The 24,663-nt window shown below is 52.5% G+C and overlaps 2 protein-coding genes across 13 annotated transcripts in view; one reads left to right on the top strand and one right to left on the bottom strand.

Annotated features, from left to right (window-relative positions):
* The window catches only part of SPG7 (SPG7 matrix AAA peptidase subunit, paraplegin), a 68,497-nt gene extending 46,540 nt beyond the window's left edge, over positions 1–21,957 (bottom strand). For 5 of the 7 annotated variants that reach the window (XR_008514756.2, XM_009251061.4, XM_054534327.2 and 2 more), the window contains exons 1-3: positions 4,801–5,038; positions 2,809–2,911; positions 128–217 (exon numbers count right to left, since the gene is read on the bottom strand). Coding sequence is in view for 6 of the 7 variants with exons in the window: in XM_009251061.4 (XP_009249336.1) it covers positions 128–217; positions 2,809–2,911; positions 4,801–4,980 (373 nt within the window). In the remaining variant the exon portion in view is untranslated. Of the gene's footprint in view, positions 1–127; positions 218–2,808; positions 2,912–4,800; positions 5,055–21,577 lie in introns of those variants that run through there. The other 2 variants (XM_054534326.2, XM_002826767.6) reach the window with 2 other exon arrangements.
* Positions 21,958–22,369: 412 nt separating this feature from the next.
* The window catches only part of ANKRD11 (ankyrin repeat domain containing 11), a 218,310-nt gene continuing 216,016 nt past the window's right edge, over positions 22,370–24,663 (top strand). For all 6 annotated transcript variants that reach the window (XM_024233246.3, XM_024233240.3, XM_054534315.2 and 3 more), the window contains exon 1: positions 22,370–22,719. The gene's annotated coding sequence lies outside the window, so the exon portion shown is untranslated. The remainder of the gene's footprint in view (positions 22,720–24,663) is intronic.

The raw sequence follows: 24,663 nt of genomic DNA, 5'->3' as shown, positions 1-24,663 counted from the left end.
AAGTGTGAGCCACTGCACCCGGCCCATCTCCCCACTTTCCAGACTGGTTTCACCTTGCTAAAAGGAGAACAGAGATGTAAAGACAGCCAGAGGCAGCCACTGACTGAAGAACATCAGATGACTATACCTTCGTCCTCTTCAGGCGCCTTCCGCTTCGACTTATCCTTCTCCTTATTCTTCTGCTTCATCCTTGAGGTGTTAAAATACAAAGTACCACCTGTGAGAAACAGAGAAAGGATTTAACAATTGAGTTTTGCAACCACAGGGGAGGCATACAGGACAACAGTGTACTCCTAAATAACCAAAGCAAAACAGAAACCATCTGAAAAACCTACTTATATCCATAAGATTTATTAATTTGAACTAAAGCATTTCCTATATCACTTAGTCCAGTATTTCCTAATTACAGAATAACAAACTATTTTAACTTATGATGTTAAATATCTTTGCTATTTAAATTGCTAACGTGAGGGAATAAAAAATAGTTATGAACACAAATTTGGGAAAATATCACAAATCCCTTTAATATATGAAGTTGCTTTAAAAGAACTTAAACAGGCCAGGCGTGGTGGCTCATGCCTGTAATCCCAGCACTTAGGGAGGCCAAGGCTGGTGGTTCACGAGGTCAGGAGTTCAAGACCAGCCTGGCCAAGATGGTGAAACCATGTCTCTACCAAAAATACAAAAATTAGCCAGAGGTGTTGGCAGGCGCTTGTAATCCCAGCTACTTGGGAGGCTGAGGCAGAATTGCATGAACCCGGGAGGCAGAGGTTGCAGTGAGCTGAGATCACACCACTGCACTCCAGCCTGGGTTACAGAGCCAGACTCCGACTCACAAATGGCTTCCAGACAAGTGGCAACAGCAGCAGCCCAGCCACCACCAAGAGGGGCCGGCACGACACTCCTCACACAGAGCTCTGTCTCAAAATCTGAACAAATCAGCGTTTACAAATGGGGGAGGCCAGGTGCAGTGGCTCACGCCTGTAATCCCAGCACTCTGGGAGGCCGACAGGAGGATGGCTTGAGTCCAGGAATTCAAGACCAGCCAGGGCAACACGCGCAAAAAAATCTCGTCTCTTAAAAAAAGCCGGGAGCAGTGGCGCACGCCTGTAATCCCAGCACTTTGGGAGGCCGAGTTGGGCGGATCATGAGGTCAGGAGATCGAGACCATCCTGGCTAACACGGTGAAACCCCGTCTCTACTAAAAATACAAAAAATTAGCCGGGCGTAGTGGCGGGCGCCTGTAATCCCAGCTACTCGGGAGGCTGAGGCAGGAGAATGGCATGAACCAGGGAGGCAGAGCTTGCAGTGAGCGGAGATCGATCCACTGCACTCCAGCCTGGGCGACAGACCAAGACTCCGTCTCAAAAAAAATAATAAATAAATTTAAAAAAAAAACCACCAACAACAAAACAAAAATGTAGCTGTACGTGGTGACACATGCCTGACTTCCCAGCTACTCAAGAGGCTGAGTGGGAGGAGCACCTGGGCCCAGGAGGTTGAGGCTGCAGTGAGCAGAGATTGCACCTGGGCAACAGGGCAAGACCCTATCTTAAATAATAATACAAATAGGGAAAGTTTCACAACCATGACCTGAAATGTAACTTTCTTCACAAAGACATGAAGGGGTTCACCAATGAAATGACCCCGGTTGCCACTTGCATGTAACCTCAGGCGTTAAGGGGGCTGAAGCATGTGCTTCCTGTTTCACAGCCACGGGCACCCGAGGGCTGACATTAAACACTGACAGCAGATGGGCCAGCTGCTGACACACGGCCAGCCAGTGGGCACGGCACTCTCCCTACCCACGTGTTGGCATAAGGCTGTTTAATGTCGGTTAGGAGGAGAAATATTTTACTTTTTCCCTGTTCCGACTCCATAAAGGGGAGCGTGAAATAAAAGTGAGAGGTGTCAATCCTTCAGGTTCTTTAACCTAAAACCAAGAGAGACCAAAGAATGTCACAAGGTTTCATTAAATGATTTATTGAAGAGCGAATTATTTGCAGGGTATTTTTAGTGATTGTGTGGATATAAAACATCTGTAGCCACTTTGTAAATCCTTACTAAACATTCTTGCAGCTGACTAGATAACATGAAAAACCTTTTTCAAGCAGCCCAATTACTGGAATACAGCAGAATTTTTTTAAAAAAAGGACAACTTGGCCAGATGCAGTGGCTCACGCCTGTAATCTCAACACCTTGGGAGGCCAAGGCAGGCTGATCGCTTGAGTCCAGGAATTCAAGACCAGCCTGGGAAACGTGGCAAAACCCCATCTCCACAAAAAATACCCCCCAAAAATTAGCTACGCGCTTTGGTGTGTGCCTGGAGTCCTGGCTCTACGGAAGGCTGAGGTGGGAGGATCACTCGAGCCTAAGAGGTCAAGGCTCTGCAACTGGTGGATAAGGGAGTCAAGAGGCCCCTCTGGGCCTGGACAACAAAATGGGACCTTGTCTCTACAAAAAATAATTAGCCAAGTGTGATGGTACACGCCTGTAGTCCTAGCTACTCCGGAAGCAAAGGGGGGAGGATCCCTTGAGCCCAGGAGTTCTAGGCTGTAGTGAGCTCTGATCACACCATTGTACTGCACTCCAGCCCGTGCAACAGGGCGAGATCCCGTTTCTAAAATAAAAAAAAATAAAAAAAGAAAACAATCTCTGCCTTGCCATTTCTGTCGCCCAGGCTGGAGCGCAGTGGCAGCATCAGCCTTGAACTCCTGGACTCAGGCGACACTCCGGCCTCAGCCTCCTGAGTAGCTGAGGCGATAACTGTGCAGTCATGCTCAGCTGCTTCTTTCAACAGATACGTACCTAAAAGTTGCCAGAGTCTGATTGGATTCTGAACTAAATGTTGTTTCAACAACAATCCGTTGATCCCTTCAAAGGTAGGGGTTAGCAGTCTCAATTGTAAGCTCTGAAAAAAAAAACCAATACTGGAGGTCACACCAACATTACAGAGTACCAAAGCAATGCAGACTAAAAATCGTTTTTAAAAGTTCAAATATATAATCATTTGTAATATCTACATTGCCCTGAAATATGAATAGTCTGAGCAATATTTCAAAGCTTTAGGTAACATCAAAATGTCAAAAGCAAGTAAACAGGTTAAAACACAGTAATTGGCCAGGCGTGGTGGCTCACGCCTGTAATCCCAACACTTTGGGAGGCTGAGGCGGGTGGATCAACTGAGGTCAGGAGTTCGAGACCAGCCTGGCCAACATGGTGAAACCTCATCTCTACTAAAAATACAAAAATTAGCTGAGTGTGGTGGTGCACGCCTGCAATCTCAGCTACTCGGGAAGCTGAGGCAGGAGAATGGCTTGAACCCAGGAGACGGAGGTTGCAGTGAGCCGAGATAGCACCACTGCACTTCAGGCTGGGCAACAAAGGGAAACTCCATCTCAAAAAACAAACAAATAAACAAAAATCACGATAGTGGCCAGGCACAGTGGCTCATGTCTGTAATCCCAGCACTTTGGGAGGCTGAGGCAGGAGGATTGCTTGGGCCCAGGAGGCAGAGGCTTCAGGGAGCCATGATCAGGCCACTGCACTCCAGCCTGGGCGACATAGCGAGACTGTCAAAAAAAAAAAAAAAAAAAAAAAAAAAAGAAGAAGAAAACAAAACAGAAGTACATTGGCTGCTATTCCATGGCCTGAAGCTTCTGCAGGGGAAAGGGAGCAGCCCAGCTCTCCAAAGGCCGCAGTGGCTGCCCAGACCCGGGGCTCCTGCTGTCACCAGAGAGTGGCTCCTTGTAGAACATTTCCAGGTACCAAACCAGTTAACAAGTATATACTTTCAGCGTTCTTCTTTCAAGATAAACATTTTCCCATTTAAATATGTTTTACGGCCGGGCGTGGTGGCTCACGCTCTGTAATCCCAGCACCTTGGGAGGCCGAGGCAGGCGGATCACAAGGTCAAGAGATCGAGACCATCCTGGCCAACATGGTGAAACCCCGTCTCTACTAAAAATACAAAAATTAGCTGGGTGTGGTGGCGCGCACCCGTAATCCCAGCTACTCAGGAGGCTGGGGCAGGAGAATCGCTTGAACCCGGAAGGCGGAGGTTGCAGTGAGCCAAGACCGCACCACTGCACTCCAGCCTGGGGGACAGAGCGAGATCTCTGTCTCAAAAATAACCGAATAAACAACAACCTAAAAGGTGTGGGCTAAGCTCCTAGGCGAGGGCTAGGAGAAAAAAACATCAGCCCAAAAGCTCAAGGACACAGGGTCTGGTTTTCGGGAGGAGATGCTATCCTATCCTTAGCAGAACCTGAAACAAGGCCTCCCTACAGGGGGTGCTCAATGACTTTGTATCAATAACGTGCCGAGCTAAATGACAACAGCAAAATGCAGCTGCAGGACATTTTGCGGACACAAAAACGTTCTGGACCCCCTACTCGGCAATAACCACCCTAACTGGAAGGCGCTGGAATTCCTGGTGACAGAATCGATCCACAGGCGCGGACTGTAAATTAGTGCTACGCCGGAAACCGTTACTGGATTCCACTTTAAAATGCGAGGGAGACAGGCGGAGAACATCCACACACAACAGAGGGGTTGGGAAAGTCCACGCCGAGGACTACACGGATCCCAGCCCTGCCTCTTCCCGGCGCGCCCAGCGCCCACGCTCCAGGGCCCCAACAGTCGCTCCGCGCGGAGGTCCACAGCTGGGGGATCCGCGGGCCCACACGCGCAGGCTCCCCCGCCGCAGGGGCCAGGCGGCCTCCGACCCGCCCCGCCGGGCTGGGCCTTACAGAACAGAAGCAGGGCGGGAGGTGGGGCCCGGACGCCGCGGGGATTTACCTGCAGAGCTCGGCCTCCAGCCTCGGCGAGGTCCCCCGGAGGCCTGCTGGCTACGTACGGCCGCCCCCTCCCGGGCCTGGCGGGGAACCCTGGACTCCAGGCCGGGCCTGGGCCCCACAGCCGCCGAGGACCCGAGCCTGGACCTCGGCGGAGGGCACGGAGAAGCAGCAGCACGGCCATGTTGGCCTGAAAGCCGCGCTTGCGTGATCTGCGGGCCGCTACAGGGCGCCTGCGCGGCGGGGTGGGCGGGGCCTGACGTGGCGCCTGCGCGGCCCCCACGGCTCCGCCCCGCCGCGCCCGGGTGCCGCTGGCCGCACCCCCGAGCCTGAGCCCGCCTCCGTCGTGGCTGCCTGAGGCCCGGGTACGGACGCGCGCGTCTGCGAGGAGACTGCGGGTGCCCTGGTTTTTTTTGAAGCCGGCTTTGTGTTTCCAGGGCCTGGCGGGTGAATAACCGGCCGGGTCGTGGCTGCGTGGTCGTGCTCCGCCCGCGCCGAGGGGCCTCACGCCCGGCAGCCTCCGTCACCCGCAGGGTTCGGTCACAGGCGAGGGCGGATGGCGCGGGCCGGAATCCCGCCTGCGAGGAGAGGCCCGCGCTCAGGAGGGCGGCGCGGGAGGCTTCGGGTCGGGAGGGCCCCTTCGGTTCTGAGGAGCTCAGGAAGGGGGCGGTTTTCCTGCGTCTTGAGCCACCCGAGGACGAGGACTGGAGTTGCAGCCGCCGCAGGGAGGGCAGCCCCGGAGGAGGAGGGTCGTGAGGCGGGGAGCGCGCGGCGCGGCCTGGCAGGCGTCTGCAGAGCTCCTCCGGCAGAGCTCTGACTTAGGAGCGCTCCGTCCTGTTCCCTCGGAGTGGCTCACCTCGGAGGCGCTTCGAGCCTCGGTCCTGCCCCGGCCGCTGCGCGAGCCCATCGTAGGAAGCGGGGAGGCGCCCTCTGGAAGCCAGGGAAGAGGCTCTGTTCTCTTCGGGGTCCGCCCTCCGGGCCCGGGCAGGGTCCCTCGTGGGCTCCCAGGCGCGCGGGCTTCTCCGCCACCCCGACCCTTTCCTCCGTCCGCCTTAGGTCTAGAGCTGACGCCAAGAGCTGGAAAGCTTGTTGAGTAGGAAAAGCAAAGACTAGATGGTCTGTTACAGAGGTAGGATGAGGGTGACCTATTTATTTTTATGCTTTTCTGTATTCCGCACGTTCATAACAGTGAATGCTGGTAACGACAGCCATCATCACCGAGTGCCTAGCTCCGTGTCGAACACCCCTGTAATACAACCCTGTGCTGCGAATACAATACCTCTATTTTACATGGAAAGAAAGAGATTCAGAAGCATTAAAAGTAACCTGCCTAGGATTACAGCTCCGAAGTTAGGGCAGAATTTCGAGGCCGGTATGGTTGGTTTCTGGACCTGCACTCACTCCACCACTACAGACGAGGTTGCAAAGCCAGTGGGCTGCGTGTAATCCTCCCTCTTCCTTAGCCCCGAAACGCTCAGGAAAGTGTTTTCAGTTATCGTGGTTATCCGCCCTCAGCCCTCCAGTGGGCCGGGTGCCTCTGCAGAGGTGCTCGGGGCTGGGGAGGTGTTCTGTTGGTTTGTGGAGAGGACCTTCCCCTACACCCAGGGGTGACACTGATTTTCACAACTGAACCGCTTTTCCTTTTGCTTCTTATTGTACAGTCAGCCTTCGCAATGAATCCAACCTTGCCGTTTCCTCCTCCACTATTTTTTCTTTCCCTGATTGAAAGACAACAGGTGGGCCGGGCGCGGTGCCCTCCCCCTCCCTCTCCCCGCACCCCCCCCGCCCTTTATCCCAGCACTTTGGGAGGCCAAGGCGGGCGGACCACGAGGTCAGGAGATCGAGACCATCCTGGCTGACACGGCGAAACCCCCGTCTCTACTAAAAATACGAAAAATTAGCCAGGCGCGGTGGCGGGCTCCTGTAGTCCCCAGGTACTCGGGAGGCTGAGGCAGGAGAATGGCGTGAACCCGGGAGGCGGAGCTTGCAGTGAGCCGAGATCCCGCCACTGCACTCCAGCCTGGGCGACAGAGCGAGACTCCATCTCAAAAAAAAAAAAAAGGTCACAAATCCTCTGAACGCACAGGCATAAAGGGTTGTGGGGCTCGGTCACTTCCTAGAACACAAAAAACCCTTTCGGAAGTTTGGTTGGGTTGGTCACGGGACAAGGCTGGAGAGAGGGTTGAGGGCACACATTTGCATGTGTTTGGGAAGAGTTTAAGTGTAGTCCTATTAATATTGTTTGAGATAAGTTAAAATTGTTTCCTGGCAATTCATCAGAAGCAGTGTGGGGTGTTGGCAAGAGGCCTCCTCTGGGGAAAGAACACTGGGTTCTGTCTCTTCTGGCCTATGACCTTAAGCAAGTTATTAACTTCCTCAAGCCTCAATCTTCTCAGCGGTAAAATGGGGATGATAATTATCTGCAAAGCAAGGCTAATATCAGCCTTGGGTTTCCCACAGGGTGGTTATAAAGATAAAATGCAATAAATGTGTGTGAGGGCAACTGACGAGCCAGGAAGCCTTGGCATCCAGAGTTATTACTGGGATGTCATGGGAAATGAGGGTATGGGAACAGAGTATTTATGCATTTATTCAAACTCATCTCTTTAACAACCGTGCTTTGAAGGCTGGCTGCATCCCAGGCCCTACGGGTGAACCACGACTCTCAGCTCTCAGCTTCAGCCCCCGCTGTAGTGGCAGCAGCAGAGGCTCACGTAGCCTCAAGCAGTAGGGGTTTTGTTTAAGGATTCGGGTGCCCCATGGTTTGGGGGTTTTGTTTTTGTTTTGCTCCATGATTTGGATTCAAGAAGGATCTGTAGGAGAGTGGGCTCCCGGGTCTGCCTTTGCCCTCAGAGCCTGCAGCAGAGCAGGACGTTCGCTTTCCCTTCTCCGCCCTGTGTGTTCTTTCTGCCCTGCCTAACTGCTGCTTGCTCATTTGTACTTCCGCATCACCCCTCCTCAGCCCTCTGAACTCTGCACTTGGACTTGGTGTGACTTCCCTTCCCCGCCTGTTCTCTAGAGAGGCAGTCTCTTGGTGACTCCTGGTTTAGGTCAGGGCACGCCTTAGGTCTCTGGATGGCTACCAACCCCAAGTTCCCTCAGCTCTAGCCCCATCAGAGAGGAGTCCTCAGGAGTGCCTAGGGCAGCCCTTTCAGCCTGGGCTGTGGGAAGGGAAGGTGGACAGAGAAGAGGCCCCATGCCTTTGTTCCCTGTTAATGCAGAAGCATCCTGGGCTCTGTCCCTTATTCCTGCTGTCTGCTGAAGGACTTCAGGCAAGGTGATCTACAAACTTCAGTTGCCTCATCTATCAAATAGTAATGTTTAACATTCCAGAGACAGAAGGTGATCTTTGGGACTTTTTTTGATTTTAAGATCTAGGCTGGCTGGGGCGGTGGCTCATGCCTGTAATCCCAGCACTTTGAGAGGCCGAGACGGGCAGATCACGAAGTCAGGAAATGAGACCATCCTGGCTAACATGGTAAAACCCAGTCTCTACTAAAAATAGAAAAAATTAGCCGGGCATGGTGGCAGGTGCCTGTAATCCCAGCTACTTGGGAGGCTGAGGCAGGAGAATCGCTTGAAACTGGGAGGCAGAGACTCCATCTGAAAAAAAAAAAAAAAAAAAAGATCTAGGCTTCTGGCTGTGTGCTATGTCCCACGCCTGTAATCCCAGCACTTTGGGAGGGCAAGGCAGGCGGATCACTTGAGGTCAGGAGTTCAAGACCAGCCTAGCCAACACGGCAAAACTCTCTACTAAAAATACAAAAAAATTAGCCAGGCATGGTGGCAACATGCCTGTAGTTCCAGCTACTCCAGAGGCTGAGGCATGAGAATCGCTTGAACTTGGGAGGTGGAGGCTGCAGTGAGTTAAGATCGTGCCACTGCACTCCAGCCTAACTGATGAGTGAGACCCTGTCGTTTTTGAGACTAGGTCTCACTCTGTTGCCCAGGCTGAAGTACAGTGGCGCGATCTCAGCTCACTGAAGCCTCTGCCTCCCAGGTTCAAGCGATTCTCCTGCCTTAACCTCTGGAGTAGCTGGGATGACAGGCATGAGCCATTGCGCCAGAGTTTTCAAGACTCTGTCTCAAAAAAAAAAAAAAAAAAAAAAAAATCTAGCCTTCCTTATTAATATCTGAACAAATAATTACATACTTGCTTCTTTGCAAATTTGGCAGCAACTAAACTTAAAATTTTTTTTAAGCACATTTGCTTTTGCAGTTAGCCTGGCCTCCAGAGCTCTTGGACTGCAGCACCCATAATGACGGCCAAAGCTGCTCCCACGGCAACTCCTCCTGCTGAAGCGAAGTCAGGCAGGACAATAAGGTATGTGTTGAATATGAGAATGTCTTACATAAAACATGTTACCTTGTGGAATGCTTGAAAATAAACAAGTTCATCTCTAAATTTTAGTACATTTTCTTCCTGAAGCTTTTTCTTAGGAAACAGTTTCTTCTCATATCACTTGTTAACTGGGCTTTACTCATCCATGTACAACCAGATTTTATTCTTCTTTAAAAGATGGGGCTGGGCGTGGTGGCTCACGCCTGTAATCCCAGCACTTTGGGAGGCCAAGGTGCTTGGATCTGGATCACCTGAGGTCAGGAGTTGGAGACCGGCCTGGCCGACATGGTGAAACCTCGTCTCTACTAAAAATACGAAAATTAGCTGGGTGTGGTGGCAGGCGCCTGTAATCCCAGCTACTTAGGAGGGAGGCTGAGGCAGAAGAATCGCTTGAACCTGGGAGGTGGCGGTTGTGGTGAGCCGAGATCGCGCCACTGCACTCCAGCCTGGGCGACAGAGTGAGATTCTGTCTCAAAAAAAAAAAAAAAAAAAAAGGCCGGGCCCCATGGCTCACGCCTGTGATCTCAGCACTCTGGGAGGCCGAGGTGGGTGGATCACCTGAGGTCAGGAGTTGGGAGACTAGCCTGGCCAACATGGTGAAACCTCCTCTCTACTAAAAATACGAAAATTAGCTGAGTGTGGTGGCAGGCGCCTGTAACCCCAGCTACTTGGGAGGCTGAGGCAGGAGAATCGCTTGAACCCGGGAGGTGTTGGTTGAAGTGAGCCGAGATCGCGTCACTGCACTCCAGCCTGGGCGACAGAGTGAGACTCCGTCTCAAAAAAAAAAAAAAGGCCAGGCGCGGTGGCTTATGTCTGTAATCCCAGCACTCTGGGAGACCGAGGTGGGCGGATCACCTGAGGTCTGGAGTTTGAGACCAGCCTGACCAACATGGAGAAATCCAAATCTCTACTAAAAATACAAAATTAGCCAGGCGTGGTGGCACGTGCCTGTAATCCCAGCTACTCTGGAGGCCGAGGCAGGAGAATGGCTTGAACCCAGGAGGCGGAGGTTGCTGTGAGCCGAGATCGCGCCATCGCACTCCAGCCTGGGCAATAAGAGCGAAACTCTGTCTCAAAAAAAAAAAAGAAAGAAAGAAAAGAAGATGGAAAGTTCATTCCTTTTTTTTTTTCTTTTTTTGAGACAGAGTTTTGCTTGTTGCCCAGGCTGGACTGCAATGGCGCGATCTCGGCTCACCACAACCTTCACCTCCCTGGTTCAAGCCATTCTCCTGCCTCAGCCTCCCAAGTAGCTGGGATTATAGGCGCGCGCCACCACGCCCGGCTAATTTTGTATTTTTAGTAGAGACGGGGTTTCTCCATGTTGGTCAGGGTGGTTTCAAACTCCCGACCTGAGGTGATCCACCTGCCTCGGCCTCTCAGGGTGCTAGGATTACAGGCGTGAGCTACCAAGCCCGGCGGAAAGTCCGTTTCTACTAGCAAGAAACCTGTACAGGAATTTGAGCATGACTAAATAATCATGTATTCCTCAGTGTTTCTTTAGATTGTTGGGTGTGGGACTTTGGACAGGTGTTTAAGGACCTGGAAGGGACAGCCTATGTCCTCTCCACGTGACGGGAATCCCCACAGCCCTGGGCAGTGCATTCCAAGTTCGCCAGCGTGGCAACTTAAAACAACAAATGCTTATCTCACTGTTACTGAGGGTCAGGAATCTGGGAGTGGCTCGACTGGACTGTTTAGTCTCTTGGACTGGACAAGCTTGCAGTCCAACTAACTGATGGCCAGGGTGTGGCCAGGTAGCAGGGGAGTGGGGAGTGGCCAGCGAGTGCTGCTGAGGACTAATAAGCCTGTGGTAAAAGATGACTGGCTGCCGACAGGAGAACAGACTCGAGAGAGGCCAGGGAGGAGGGAGGCGGCTTTTGCAGCAGTGCCAGAAGGTAAGGATCCTGGCAGGACCAAGGCATGGGGCTGGTTCTCCAAGAGGCTCCAGTAAAGCCTGGGGTGTCTTGGTGCCCACTCTGGGCTGCTTTCTCTGATCTGCAGCACCAGGAAGAGGGAAGCCAGCAGAGGCCACCATGCGGCTGCTGGTGGCCCAGCTGCTGAGGGGGATGAGTGTGAGTCTCCAGACCGGCCTCTAAAACGCCAGGACAGGGCCACAGACACCAGGCTCAGTGTGGACGTGGAGCAGGAGGAGGGCTTTCTTTTTGTTGTAACTTAAAGGGCTGGTTTGACAAGGAACAGGTGGTCATTTCATTTTTTTTTTTGAGACGGAGTCTCGCTCTGTTGCCCAGGCTGGAGTGCAGTGGCTCAATCTCGGCTCACTGCAAGCTCTGCCTCCCGGGTCATGCCATTCTCCTGTCTCAGCCTCCCGAGTAGCTGGACTACAGGTGCCCGCCACCACGCCTGGCTAATTTTTTTGTATTTTTAGTAGAGACGGGGTTTCACCGTGTTAGCCAGGATGGTCTCAATCTCCTGACCTCGTGATCCTCCCGCCTCTGCCTCCCAAAGGTGTTGGGATTACAGGCGTGAGCCACCGCACCCGGCTACAGGTGGTCATTTCTACATAAAATCTCAACCCTGGCTGGCCCACTTCAGACCTCCTCACCTCGCAGACCCATGGACAAACAGAACCACATGAGCGGACTCGGGCTGGTGGTGGGATTTTCCTGGGGTGCTCTCAGCAGCCTTCCAGAGACCAGCATGCCTTTCTGTTTTCTGGAATGCTCAGTGAGCTCTGGCTGGGGAAGCACAAGGGCTGATCAGGTTAAGTTCAAGATTATCTGGAGATGGACGGGTACTTTGGCTTTATACACACCTTGAAACCTTGAACCAAAGCATGCAGTTGGGGTTTACCATCCCCGTCCCTGCTGTGTATTTTTTTTTTTGAGACGGAATTTTGCTCTGTCACCCAGGCTGGAGTGCAGTGGCGCGATCTCGGCTCACTGCAACCTCCACCTCGCGGGTTGAAGCGATTCTCCAACCTCAGCCTCCCAAGTAGCTGGGACTACAGGCACGCGCCACCACGTCCGGCTAATGTTCTGTATTTTTAGTAGAGATGGGTTTTCACCATGTTAGCGAGGGTGGTCTTGATCTCCTGACCTCATGATCCACCCACCTCGGCGTCCCAGAGTGCTGGGAGCCACCACACCCGGCCTGTCCCTCCTGTTTTATGTTTTATTTAGCTTGACAGTTTATTTACTTCGGCCCTAAGGCAGTCCTATATGAAGTTACAGTTTCGTAAACAGAACAGATGAAATAGAACAAACTCGATAGACTACGTTTGCAACACTTTACCGGTAAAGGGAAGAACCGAAGCACTTGTCCAAGGGAATATGGGCTAAGCAACACCTTTACTCCATGGGGCCCAGAGGAGCTGGCCTCCCTGCAGCATGGGGACTGTGCACGGGACCACTGAGGAATGATTGACAGTAATTTAAAACTAAAACTCAGGAACAGCCAGTAGCATGTCTATATTTAACTCATACAAAATATATTCTTTAATGTTTCTGAAAAAAATTTAAAGTTGCAAAGTAAAACTGGGTTTCAGTAACAAAATCTATTAATTCATATGACACTGAGCACCTGTGCTCTCCCTGTGTTGTTTTGTTTTGTTTTTCCAAGATGGGGTCTTGCTCTGTTCCTAGGCTGGAGGACAGTGGCATGATCATGGCTCACTGCAGCGTTGGCCCCCTGGGCTCAAGCAAGCCTCATACCCAGCTAAGTTTTTACTTTTGGTAGCATTGAGGTCTTGCTATGTTGCCCGGGCTAGTCTCAACTTCTGGCCTCAAACAATCCTCCCACCTCAACCTCCCACAATAACTCCTGCTCATTAACATATGAAACATCACCTGTTAAATTTCCTGGAAATGTTATTAATATCTTCTGGCTGGGTGCAGTGGCTCATGCCTGTTAACCCAGCAATTTGGGAGGCAAAGGCAGAAGGATTGCTTGAGCCCAGGAGTTTGAGACCAGCCTGGGCAACATGGTAAGACCCTGTCTGCACAAAAAAAGAAAAAAAAAAATAGCTGGGGGTGGTGGCGTATACCTCTAGTCCCAGCTACTCCGGAGGCTGAGGTGGGAGGATTGCTTTAGCCTGGGAGGTCAAGGCTGCAGTGAGCCTTGATTTTGCCACTGTACCCCAGCCTAGGTGATAGAGACCTTATTTAAAAAAAAACCCAAAAAACAAAAAAAACCAAACAAAAAAAACGATTTTTCCAGACAAAGATATCTGTGATTTTATGCATTTTAAAAGGGAACTTGTCATATGAGACTCATGGCTCACGCCTATAATCCCAGCACTTTGGGAGGCTGAGGCAGGTGGATCACCCGAGGTCAGGAGTTCGAGACCAACCTGGCCAACATGGTGAAACCCCCGTCTCTACTAAAAATAGGAAAATTAGCCAGGCATGGTGGTGGGTGCCTGTAATCCCAGCTACTGAGGAGGCTGAGGCAGGAGAATCGCTTGAACATGGGAGGTGGGGGTTGCAGTGAGCCGAGATGGCGCCACTGCACTCCGGCCTGCACGACAGAGCGAGACTCTGTCTCAAAAAAAAATAAAAATAAAAAAATAATAATCCCTTGCAAGCTCTCTCTAGCTGAGACATCCTAAAGTACTGTTGAGGATCTGAGAAATGTGTTATTAAACCTTTACTGAATTCAGCACTAGTAAGAAGTTCTGAATTGGCCATCCTGTAGTATAAGCATTGTAGTTATTCCCAGAACTGGCCCAGCCAGGGGATGGCTGTCATGATGGCTTCAACCACGTAACTCAGCTGATTCCCAAGGGCTGATTTCCAGGGATAGAAGGAGCCTCCATGGCCCGTAAATCTTCGGCTGCTTCCCACATCCAAGGAGCAGCTGGAGAGAGTATTGTGTCAAGCACCGGATACAACCACACACAGTTTCTGGCACATCACGCGCCAGTTACGCATCCACTAGGCAGAGACTGGAGTCCTTGCTGGGACAGCGTTTGAGATCCGTTCTGTTTCCTCCCTGCTATTGCGGCAGTGCTTGGAACCGTGTCTCCGCATAGCAGGCACTGAAACCTTTGCTGAATGAGTGCACGATTAATTTTCTCAGCTAAGTCCCCACTTTCTGCAGTCTGCAATTCATTACATAAAATACATCAGGCAGTATTATGACAGCCTTACTACGAAAAAGTCCTGAGAAGTTTTCTTTTTTTTTTGAGATGGAGTCTCGCTCAGCAGTGGCGTGATCTAGGCTCACGGCAACCACCGTCTCCCGGGTTTCACCATGTTGACCAGGCTGGTCTTGAACTTCTGACCTCAGGTGATCCGCCCACCTTGGCCTCCCAAAGCGCTAAGATTACAGGCATGAGCCACCGTGCCCGGTGACTTTTTCTTTTTTTTTTTTTTTTTTACTCCCAACCTTCCCAGTTGGATTATAAGTATGTAATTTGTGATATATTGAGGAAAAAACACATATATTTAGACTTTAAAATGACACCAAAATGGATAGGGCTATAATTAGGCAATAAAAAGAAATAAAAGGTACAGGCTGGGCGTGGTAGCTTATGCCTGTGATCTTAATACTTTGGGAGGCTGAGGCAGGAGGGTTGAGTGAGCCCAGGAGTTTGAGGCTACAGTGAGCTCCAGCCTGGGTGACAGAGCAAGACCCCGTCTCTAAAAAAACTAAAAAAATAAAAAAAAATTAAAATAAAGGAAATAAAAAGTGCAGATTGTGGAAGTGCTCGCCTATAGTCTCAGCTACTTGCGAGGCTAAGGTAGAAGGCTCCTTAGAGCCTAGGAGTTTAAGACCAGCCTGGGCAACACAGTGACAACTAATCTCTGAAAAACAAAAAGAGAAGAAAAGCAATAAAAGACATGTAAAATGGAAAGGAAGAATTAAAAGTATCTCTGCAGGTAATATGACTTTTTAAAAGTCTAGCTGTTTACTTTTTTTTTTTTTTTTGAGACAGTGTCTTGCTCTGTCGCCCAGGCTGGAGTGCAATGGTGCGATCTCGGCTCACTGCAACCTCCGCCTCAGCCTCCCAAGTAGCTGGGATTACAGGCGCCTGCCACCACGCCCGGCTAATTTTTTGTATTTAGTAGAGATGGGGTTTCACCATGTTGGTCAGGCTGGTCTAACTCCTGACCTCAGGTGATCCTCCCGCCTCAGCCTCCCAAAGTGCTGGGATCACAGGTGTGAGCCACTGTGCCCGGCTAAAAGCTGGACTTTAATTTAATTTAATTAATTAATTCATTTATTTTTTGAGACAGAGTTTTGTTCTTGTTGCCCAGGCTGGAGTGCAATGGCGCAATCTCGGCTCACAGCAACCTCCGCCTCCCGGGTTCAAGCCATTCTCCTGCCTCAGCCTCCGGAGTAGCTGGGATTACAGGCATGCACCACGCCGCCCGGCTAATTTTGTATTTGTAGTAGAAATGGTATTTCTCCATGTTGGTCAGGCTGGTCTCAAACTCTGGACCTCAGGTGATCCACCCGCCTCGGCCTCCCAAAGTGCTGGGATTACAGAAGTGAGCCACCATACCCGGCCAGAATTTAATTTTATTTATTTAGAGACAAGGTCTTGTTCTCGTCTCCTAGGCTGGAGTGCGATGGTGTGATCTCAGCTCATTGCAACCTTCGCCTCCCGGGCTCAAACAACTCTCTCACCTCAGCCTCCCAAGTAGCTGGGATTACAGGCATGTGCCACCGTGCCCAGCTAATTTTTGTATTTTGAGTACAGACGGGGTTTCACCACGTTGGCCAGGCTGGTCTCGAACTCCCGAACTCAGGTGATCTGCCCGCCTAGCCCTCCCAAAGTGCTGGGATTACAGGCATGAGCCACTGCACTTGGCCCTAATATGACTTTTTAAAAGTCGGCTGGCCGTGGTGGCTCATGCTTGTAATCCCAGCACTTTGGGAAGCCGAGGTGGGCAGATCACCTAAGGTCGGGAGTTCGAGACCAGCCAGACTAACCTGGAGAAACCCAGTCTCTACTCAAAATAAAAAAATTAGCTGGGCAAAGTGGTGGGTGCCTGTAATGCCAGTTACTCGGGCAGCTGAGGCGGGAGAATCACTTGACCCCGGGAGGCGGAGGTTGTGGTGAGCTGAGATCAAGCCACTGCACTCCAGCCTGGGTGACAGAGCGAGACTCTGTCTCAAATTTAAAAAAAAAGCCAGGCGCGGTGGCTCACACCTATAATCCCAGCACTTTGGGAGGCCGAGGCAGGCGGATCACGAGGTCAGGAGATGGAGACCATCCTGGCCAACATGGTGAAACCCCATGTTGAACCCCATGTTGAAACCCCTGGCCAACATGGTGAAAACACAAAAAATTAGCCGGGTGCATGCCTATAGTGCCAGCTACTCGGGAGGCCGAGGCAGGGGAATTGCTTGAACCTGGGAGGCAGAGATTGCAGTGAGCCAAGATCATGCCACAGTGCAGCCTGGACGACAGAGGGAGACTCTGTCTCAAAAAAAAAAAAAAAAAAAGGATAGTTTTTTACCTTTTCTCAATACATTTTATATATATTTGAGGTTTACAACATGATGTTATGAGGCTGGGCACGGTGACTCATGCCTGTGAGCCCAGCACTTTGGGAGGCCGAGGTTGGGGGACTGCTTGAGGCCAGGATTTCGAGACCAGCCGCACAACACAGTGAGCCCCCAGTCTCTAAAAAAAAAAAAAAATTTAAATTAGCTAGGTGTGGTGACTCACACCTGTGGTCCCAGCTACTCAGGAGGCTGAGCTGGGAGGAGCCCTTGAGCCCAGGAATTTAAGGTTACAGTGAGTCTTTGTCATACTATTGCACTCCAGCCTGGGGGACAGAGTGAGACCCCGTCTCTAAATAAAAAGGAAAAACAAAACAACAACAACAAAAAAGAAAGACGGTACATTTCATGTTATGTGTATTTTACCACAATAAAAATTGGGGATAAAATTGAACAGAAAATAGTATTTGACAATAGACACTGCAATTGATAGGGCTACCGACAAATTACGGAGTTTAGAGTTTTAAAAATTGGCCGGGCGTGGTGGCTCACGCCTGTAATCCCAGCACTTTCGGAAGCTGAGGTGGGCGGATCACCTGAGCTCAGGAGTTCCAGACCAGCCTGACCCATATGGTGAAACATCGTCAATACTAAAAATACAAAAATTAGCCGGGCGTGGTGGCGGGCGCCTGTAATCCTAGCTACTCGGGCAGCTGAGGCAGGAGGATTGCTTGAACCCAGGAGGCGGAGGCTGCAGTGAGCCCAGATCGTGCCACTGCACTCCAGCCCAGGCAACAGAGCTAGACTGTCTCAAAAAAAAAAAAAAAAAAATTGGGGTGTAGCTTAATGGACCTGAGGTCAGGGGCTCCAAGAATATCTGAAAATCGTTTCATCCCACAGCTCCTCCCGCGTTTGAGATCTGGAAGGTGATACCCCACAGTTATGGTAACTGGGAAGCAAGACACATCACAATTTATTGTGAAATGAGCTTGGGTTCCAAATCCTAAAGCTAGGAATGCTGGTAAGCTGGGGCTGACCACAGGGCTGAGACCAGGCCTGCTGGACTGAGACTGAGCTGTCAGTTCTCACCACAGGGCCAGGGGGAGGAGGCAGAAGGGAAAGGCCAGAGGTGGGCCTGCTCCGCCCATTTCTGCCACTTATGAAGAAGAGGAAGCAGAAAGAATGCAGGGGGCTGGGCTGCCTCCCTTTACCATGACCTCTGGCCCATCTGTAAGGAAGGGGCAGAGGGTCCCACTGTGCACACAGTTGCTGGTGGGTCCACAGCAGAGAGTAGGGTGTCATGTGGGAGCAGGACTGTGGAGTAGCTTTGCAAGCCTTTACTTAGGGGCAAAATGAGGTCTGCACATCCCTTCCCAGAAGGGTGGCTGTCCAACACTGCCTAGCGCTGGGCTCTTCCCCATGGGCGTACCAGGTCTGGGAGAGCATCGTCAGAGGCAGTGCCTGAGTGTTTGGCTACACAAAACAGCACCGGGTCTTTCCTGGAGCCACATGTGGCTGATGTTCAATGAACAATTAGCTTGTTTCAGGGAAGAGAGACACCTGAGAATTTAAGAGCTTTTTGTTGGGGACTTAGTCGGGTTCACAGCTCAATCCACAGCTCCTGGGTCAGTAAGTGCTAAGTGGTAGGCCCCGAATCAATGTTTGCTGAATGACTTCAAGAGCTCAGGGTGGGGCGGGGTGAGTTATAGTAAACACAGTTGCAGAGCAGCAATGGAGGCATCCTGGGATGGGCACTGTAAGGACCAGGCCTTACTGAGGAGGCTGGGATGCTCTGGAGATAGAAGATGACTCCAGGAGTGTTTTTCATAGATGGCACCTGGACCACCTTGGGTGCACACTTTTTTTTTGAGATGGAATTTTGCTCTTGTAGCCCAGGCCTCTGCCTCAAGGGTTCAAACGATTCTCCTGCCTCAGCCTCCCGAGTAGCTGGGATTACAGGTGGCCGCCACCACACCCAGCTAATTTTTGTATTTTTAGTAGAGACAGCATTTCACCATGTCGGCCATGCCGGCCTCGAACTGCTGACCTCAGGTGATCCACCCGCCTCAGCCTCCCAAAGTGCTGGGATTACAGGCATGAGCCACTGCGCCCGGCCGGGTGCACACTTCTGAATCTCACTCCACATCTACTGAATCAGAATCTCTAGAGTGGGGCCCAGGGAACAGCGTTAAAGGACACAAGCATCCTGGCCAACTATTTGAGCATGCCCCCCATAGGGGCTCCAGATCAGGGTTTTGTAGATCTGAGGTTTTCTTTGGCCCACAGAATGTTTTACAAATTAATTGCCCTTAATGAAATGTCCCATAAAAATTTAATTTCCAGTTTGGAGGATGTGGCAACGCTGGCTCTCCAGCAGCTGTCCCCATGGCCCCTTGGGGCTGTGCTTGCCACCTGGCCCTCCCCGGCCTCTCTGCATCCTTCCGTTGCTCTGTTTCTACTCAAACTACTGCGACAGTTTCCCACCTGGCCTCACTTCCTTCACGCTGTTTCCAGGGTGATGTTGTAAAATAGGAATCTGATCTTCAGGCCTCGTGTTGGAAACTTTCACTGGTGCCCTGCTGCTACTAGGCCAAGGAGCACTGCTGCACCCCGACGGCCTCCCTGCTCCTGCTTCCGTCTGGCTGTGTCTCCAGTTTCTGTTGCTGCGCCCTCGTGTCCTGTACCCATCACCCACGCAGGAGGTCCAAAGAACATCTCAGACTTTAAGTGCACAAAACTAAACTTTTTTCACCCAAACCGGCCCCTTCCTTAAAGCTCTCTTCCAGGCAATGCTAACCTCACCCTGGACCCTTCTTTTACAGCCCACAAAACCTTGCCGACTGTCTTCAGTCCAACTGTGGCTCTCTACTCCATCTCCACTGCTGTCTCTGTGCATTCATCATCTCACAGCCATCCTTTCATGCAAGGTGGACCATCCCCCACCTTCCCACAACCCTCTGACGGCTTACCTTTTCCCTCAGGATAAAATCCCAACTCCTTTTTTTTTTTGAGATGGAGTCTTGCTTTGTCGCCCAGGCTGGAGTGCAATGGCGTGATCTCGGCTCACTGCAGCCTCTGCCTCCCGGATTCAAGTGATTCTCCTGCCTCAGCCTCCCGGGTAGCTGGGATTATAGGTGCACACCACCACGCCCGGCTAATTTTTGTATTTTTAGTAGAGACGGGGTTTCACCACGTTGGCCAGGCTGGTCTCAAACTCCTGACCTCAAGTGATCTGCCCGCCTTGGCTTCCCAAAGTGCTGGGATTACAGGCGTGAGCCACTGTACCCCGCCTCAAAGATTTTCTCTTTTTCTTGAGATGAAGTCTCATTCTGTTGCCCAGGCTGGAGTGCAGTCACACGATCTCGGCTCACTGCAACCTCCGCCTCCCGAGTTCAAGAGATTCTCCTGCCTCAGCCTCCTGAGCAGCTGGGACTACAGGCACCTGCCACCACCACACCCAGCTAATTTTTGCGTATTTTTAGTAGAGACGGGGTTTCACCATATTGGCCAGACTGGTCTCGAACTCCTGACCTCATGATTCACCCGCCTCGGCCTCCCAAAGTGCTGAGATTACAGGCGTGAGCCACCGCGCCCGGCCAAGATTTTCTAATTAGTGCATTTCCTGGCTTCTTTCCCTTTACTCGGCATTTCTTTTCTCTACCACACAGGTTCTACTTCTGTCGAAATTCAGTTTGCTTTTACCTTAGTGTATTTTCACATTCTGTTTCCAAGGCCAACTGCCTGCTTACTCATATTCATATTTCGCACTTTAAATTCCCCTGATAGATGAGCACGGTGGTGCAGGCCTGTAATCTCAGCTCCTCAGGCAGGAGGATCACTTGATCCCCGGGAGTTTGAAGCTGGACTGCGCTGACTGCACCTGTGAATACCACTGCTCATCAGCCAAGGGGAAACATTCTCGAGTGCGAGCTTGACGGCTTAGGTTGATGTTTTTCAAATTTTCCCAATGATGAGTATTGTAAGGGACCAAAATAAAAAAAATGCCAATGCCTAGTCCCCTCTCATCTAGAATAATTCCACAGGTGATGATGGGGTCCAGGACTCTGAATTTCGTCAATTTTACCAAATACTTCTTCCAGTGAGGCAAATATGGAAACCCTTGGATCGCTTCTTCGTGAACGCAGATCAGCGCATACACCGGCTGTTTTTATCAGGCGCTCACCCCTCATCCAATGGCGTGACTAGTTGTGGGTGGAGCCCGAAATCTGGCTGCCTAGAGAAGGCTGAAGGTCCAGTTACAGCATAACTAATATTTCCACAGAGCTCCATACGTGCCAAGCACCGTGCTACAGCCTCCACAGCCCCTTCATTTAATCTTCCCGATGGGCCTATGAAATAGGTGCTCCTGGCCGGCACCGTGGCTCATGCCTCTAATCCCAGCACTTTGGGAAGCTGAGGAGGGAGGGTCGCTTGAGTCCAGGATTTCAAGACCAGCCTGGGAAACACAGAGAGAGCCTGTCTCTACGAAAATTTAAAAAATTAGCCGGGTGTGGTGATGCCTGACTGTGGTCCCACCTACTTAGTAGGCTGAGGTGGGAGGATCCTCTGAGCCCGGGATGCTGAGGCTGCAGTTAGCACTGCACTCCAGCATAGGCGACAGAGGGAGACCCTGACTCAAAAAAAAAAAAAAGAATAGGTGATACTTTTAGTTCCCATTTTACTCATCAAGAAACTGAAGATCTGAGAGACAAAGCCTACAAGGTGACCGCTAGTCACTGGTAGGGCTGGGATTTGAACAGGGGCGGTTTAACAACTGATCTCTCGACCATACTGCGTGTTGCCCAAGTAAAAAGGCCGTCGTCACGGTCCTATCCACTCCGGACTTTGCAATTCCGTTATTTCGTAAATTGAGGCCTGTAAATAGTTTGCTCACCCGTTGTCTTAGTCCCCAGTAACATACAGAATTAAAAAAGAAACTGAAGGAGCACCGATTTTGTTCACCTTGCTTTTTTGGTTTAGTTCTGGAGGAGAACACAGGTGCACTTAGAACAGGATCCACACTTACCCGAGGCTTGATTAATTTTAGCTGCAAAGAAAACCAGTCCTCATCTACCTTTTTCGCGTGTTGGAGAACTAACTAGCAAGGCAGGGGATGCGGCTCGTGGGCGCTTGGCCTCCTCACGCGGCTCAGGCTCTCAGAGCGCGAGGCCCAGGGGCTCGGGAGCCGCGGCCGCGACGCGCCCGAGGGCCGTTCTCTTCGACGGCAGAGCAAGAGTCACCGCGCGGGAGCCCCGAGCGACCGCCGCGATGCTCCGGTCCCCTCCCCTCGCAGCCGCCCAGGGCTCTTCATGCCCCGTGACGCCCGCTAGGGCAGCGCGGCCGGAGGCCGGGCCGGACGTGGCCCGAGATGCCCGGGCGCAGGCAAAAGACCACAGGTACGCGACAGGCAACCGCCGCTCCCGCTCTCCAGGCGGACGTTTTGTCTCCCAGCGTTTCAATACCAGATATTGTTTCCAGACCACATCCCTGTTGCTTCCGGCACTTGGAAAGACCAATCGTCAGGCCCGAGAATGCAAGACCCACCCTCCTTTGCGACGGAGGCAGCCAATCCAGTTGCTCGCTACTTCCAGAGTCGCGTGCGCCCTTACGCAGGACCCTGCCCAATCGTTATCGGGACGTCCTTCTAGTCCCGCCTCCGGGCCGCCACAGAGGCTGTCAATCCCGCCTCTCCCCTTCACTCCATTAGCGCACTAACTCCCGACGCTGTGACGTGCGCAGCCCCTGCGGCCGGCCGGGGCGGGCCAATGGCGGTGGCGGATACGGCGGGCCAATGGGCGGGAGCGTTTCATGCAGCCGGCGCCCGCCGCAGCCGCCGCTGGGTCCTGGAGCCAGAGGCCGCCCTGAGACGGTGCGCGATGGACCGAGGGCCCCAGCCGGGGAGGCGCCGCCGCCGAGCCCGCGGCCAGACGCCCCTTCAGTAGCGTCCGCACCGGGAGCCGCGGCGCTCGCCCGAGTCGTGGGCGCGCCCGAGGGGCGGGCTCGTCTCCCGCCGTCCCTCGCAGCTCTGCCGGGCCCGAGCCCGCGCCGCCGCCGCCGCCGCCTTGCCGCTCGGGCCGCGCGGCCCGGGAAACGCGGCCGCGGGCTGCATGGGCAGCGCCCGCGCTCCGCCGCCGAGCCGTCGCGGAGCCGCGCAGCCCTCGGAGCACGGTGAGAGGCGCCGCTGGCCTGGGGGCGGTGGTCGGAGCGGGCACGGGGTATTCGCGCGGCCTTGCGGCCTGCAGGCCTTACCCGGCGGCGGAGCTGCGCCGCGGGCCTCCGGGCGGGCCTGGGGGGCCGGGGTCGGGTGGGCAGGAGTCTTTAGGGGCCCGGGGCGGTCGTGAGGGGCCAATAATGGGTCCCGGAGTGGGCCTGCGGGTCCGGGTTCGGGGCAGCTGGGGGTCTTTGGGGGCCCGGGGTGGCCGTGAGGGGCCCATAGGGGGCTCCGGGGCGGGCCTGGGAGGTCGGGGGAGCTCAGGTCGGCCGTGAGGGGCGGACGGGGGCTCCAGGCGGGCCTGGGTGGCCGGGGGCCCGCGGCGGCTGTGAGGGGCCGATTGGGGGCTCCGGGTCAGGCCTGGGGGCCGTGGGGGCCCGGGGCGGCCGTGAGAGGCGGACAGGGTGCTCCGGGGCGGGTCTCTGGGGCTCGCAGCGGCCGTGAGGGGCGGACGGGGGTCTCCGGGGCGGGCCTGGAGATCTTGGGGACCTGAGGCTTCCAGGAGGGGCTGCCAGGGTGCGCCGGGTGCTGCGGAGCTGGGGCGCCGACCTCTGACCTGCGAGAGGGGCGCCTTCGCGGTGCTGGTCGTAGTTGTTATTCTCAGCGTCCCTATTATTATCGCTGTTTTGAAATGAGAGCAGGCGGCTCTCGGGCTCCGAGCCGGAGGGGGCGGGCGAACTGGGGACCTGGGGGCGTCGGGGTTGCAGGAGGCGCGCGTAGGCCGAGGAGGGGCAGGAATGCGGGCAGCCGTGTGGGGGGTGTTAGGGGGAGGGTAGGCGGGCGGGTGTGGGGGGTGGCTGGGAGGAAAGCGGTGGCGGTGGCGGCTGCAACAGCAGCCCTTGGCCTCAAGGAACAATGTGAGACGTTGCCTGAAATGTTAATTTCCGTTCCTCATTTCATCATCCCCTGGCAGGGCGGTAGCTGTGTGTGTGCTGTATGTGTGTGTGTGCGCGCGCGCGCGCGCGCGTGTGTGTGTGTGTGTAGGGTTGGCCCTGCCACATTGATTCAGTCCCCTCTCAAAGAGGGATTGTACTGTTAATTCTTGTATTTGTGTCATTTGGGAAGGTAGGTCGGGGGGAGTCTTGATTTTTCTCGAGGCTTGCTCTTTTCCTGATACCCCATTAAGATTTTCTGCTTCTGTTGTGTTTTTGGAAGGTTAGTGTTGTATACCAGCTTCCAAGAAGTTTTGGAGGAGGCTTGGGAAGATGAAGCTGGTCTAACAGCTCCCTATGCTTTAAAACTATTTTCCTTCTATGTAACATGCTTAGGATTCATGGTTTTTGTAGGTTATGAGTAGTTTTGTATCCTTTTGCAAGAACAGGGTTTTATGGTAGAGAAATTAGATTTCAGGCTTTCTTATATGAGAGAGTTTTATGCAGTCATTAGAGCAATATCCTTAACACTTGAAATGAGAAATAAAAGTGTGCACAGTTGTTGAACTGCAAAACTTAGAGTATCTTTTGATCCTTTTTGGGATATTGAGACTTAGCCAAACATATAAGATGATATTACTTGTGGAAAAAGTGCCATCGAAACAGTTACTGTTTTTGTTGTGTGCAGACCTAGTCTATGGCATAACGTTCAAAATCGGAGACCCTGAGGCTGTTTCTTTGGTTTCTCTGAGACCTTGATTTCTCTTAGTAAGTATTGGCTGCCCTGGAAGACTTCGAGTTCTGTTAGAGAATGATTACAGAAGTCCTCTGATTTTACTCTGCAACTGTAGTTAAACTAGAAAAAAAAAAGGGGGGGGGGGCGGATATCTTGCTCAGCCTTCATTGTGACCCTTGCATTGGATCTCGTATAGTTGGTGTGGCCTCCCCCACCCTCCATTCAGCTGTTGTTCTCCTCTTTCTGTAGTTTCTCCCCGAAGAGCAGGATCTCATTCGATAGGCTGGCCATCT

Source organism: Pongo abelii, chromosome 18, assembly GCF_028885655.2.
Source record: "Pongo abelii isolate AG06213 chromosome 18, NHGRI_mPonAbe1-v2.0_pri, whole genome shotgun sequence".
In the NCBI taxonomy this organism is placed as follows: domain Eukaryota; kingdom Metazoa; phylum Chordata; class Mammalia; order Primates; family Hominidae; genus Pongo; species Pongo abelii.
The sequence above is the reverse complement of the archived record's forward strand: the minus strand, read 5'-3'. Positions and strand labels throughout refer to the sequence as shown.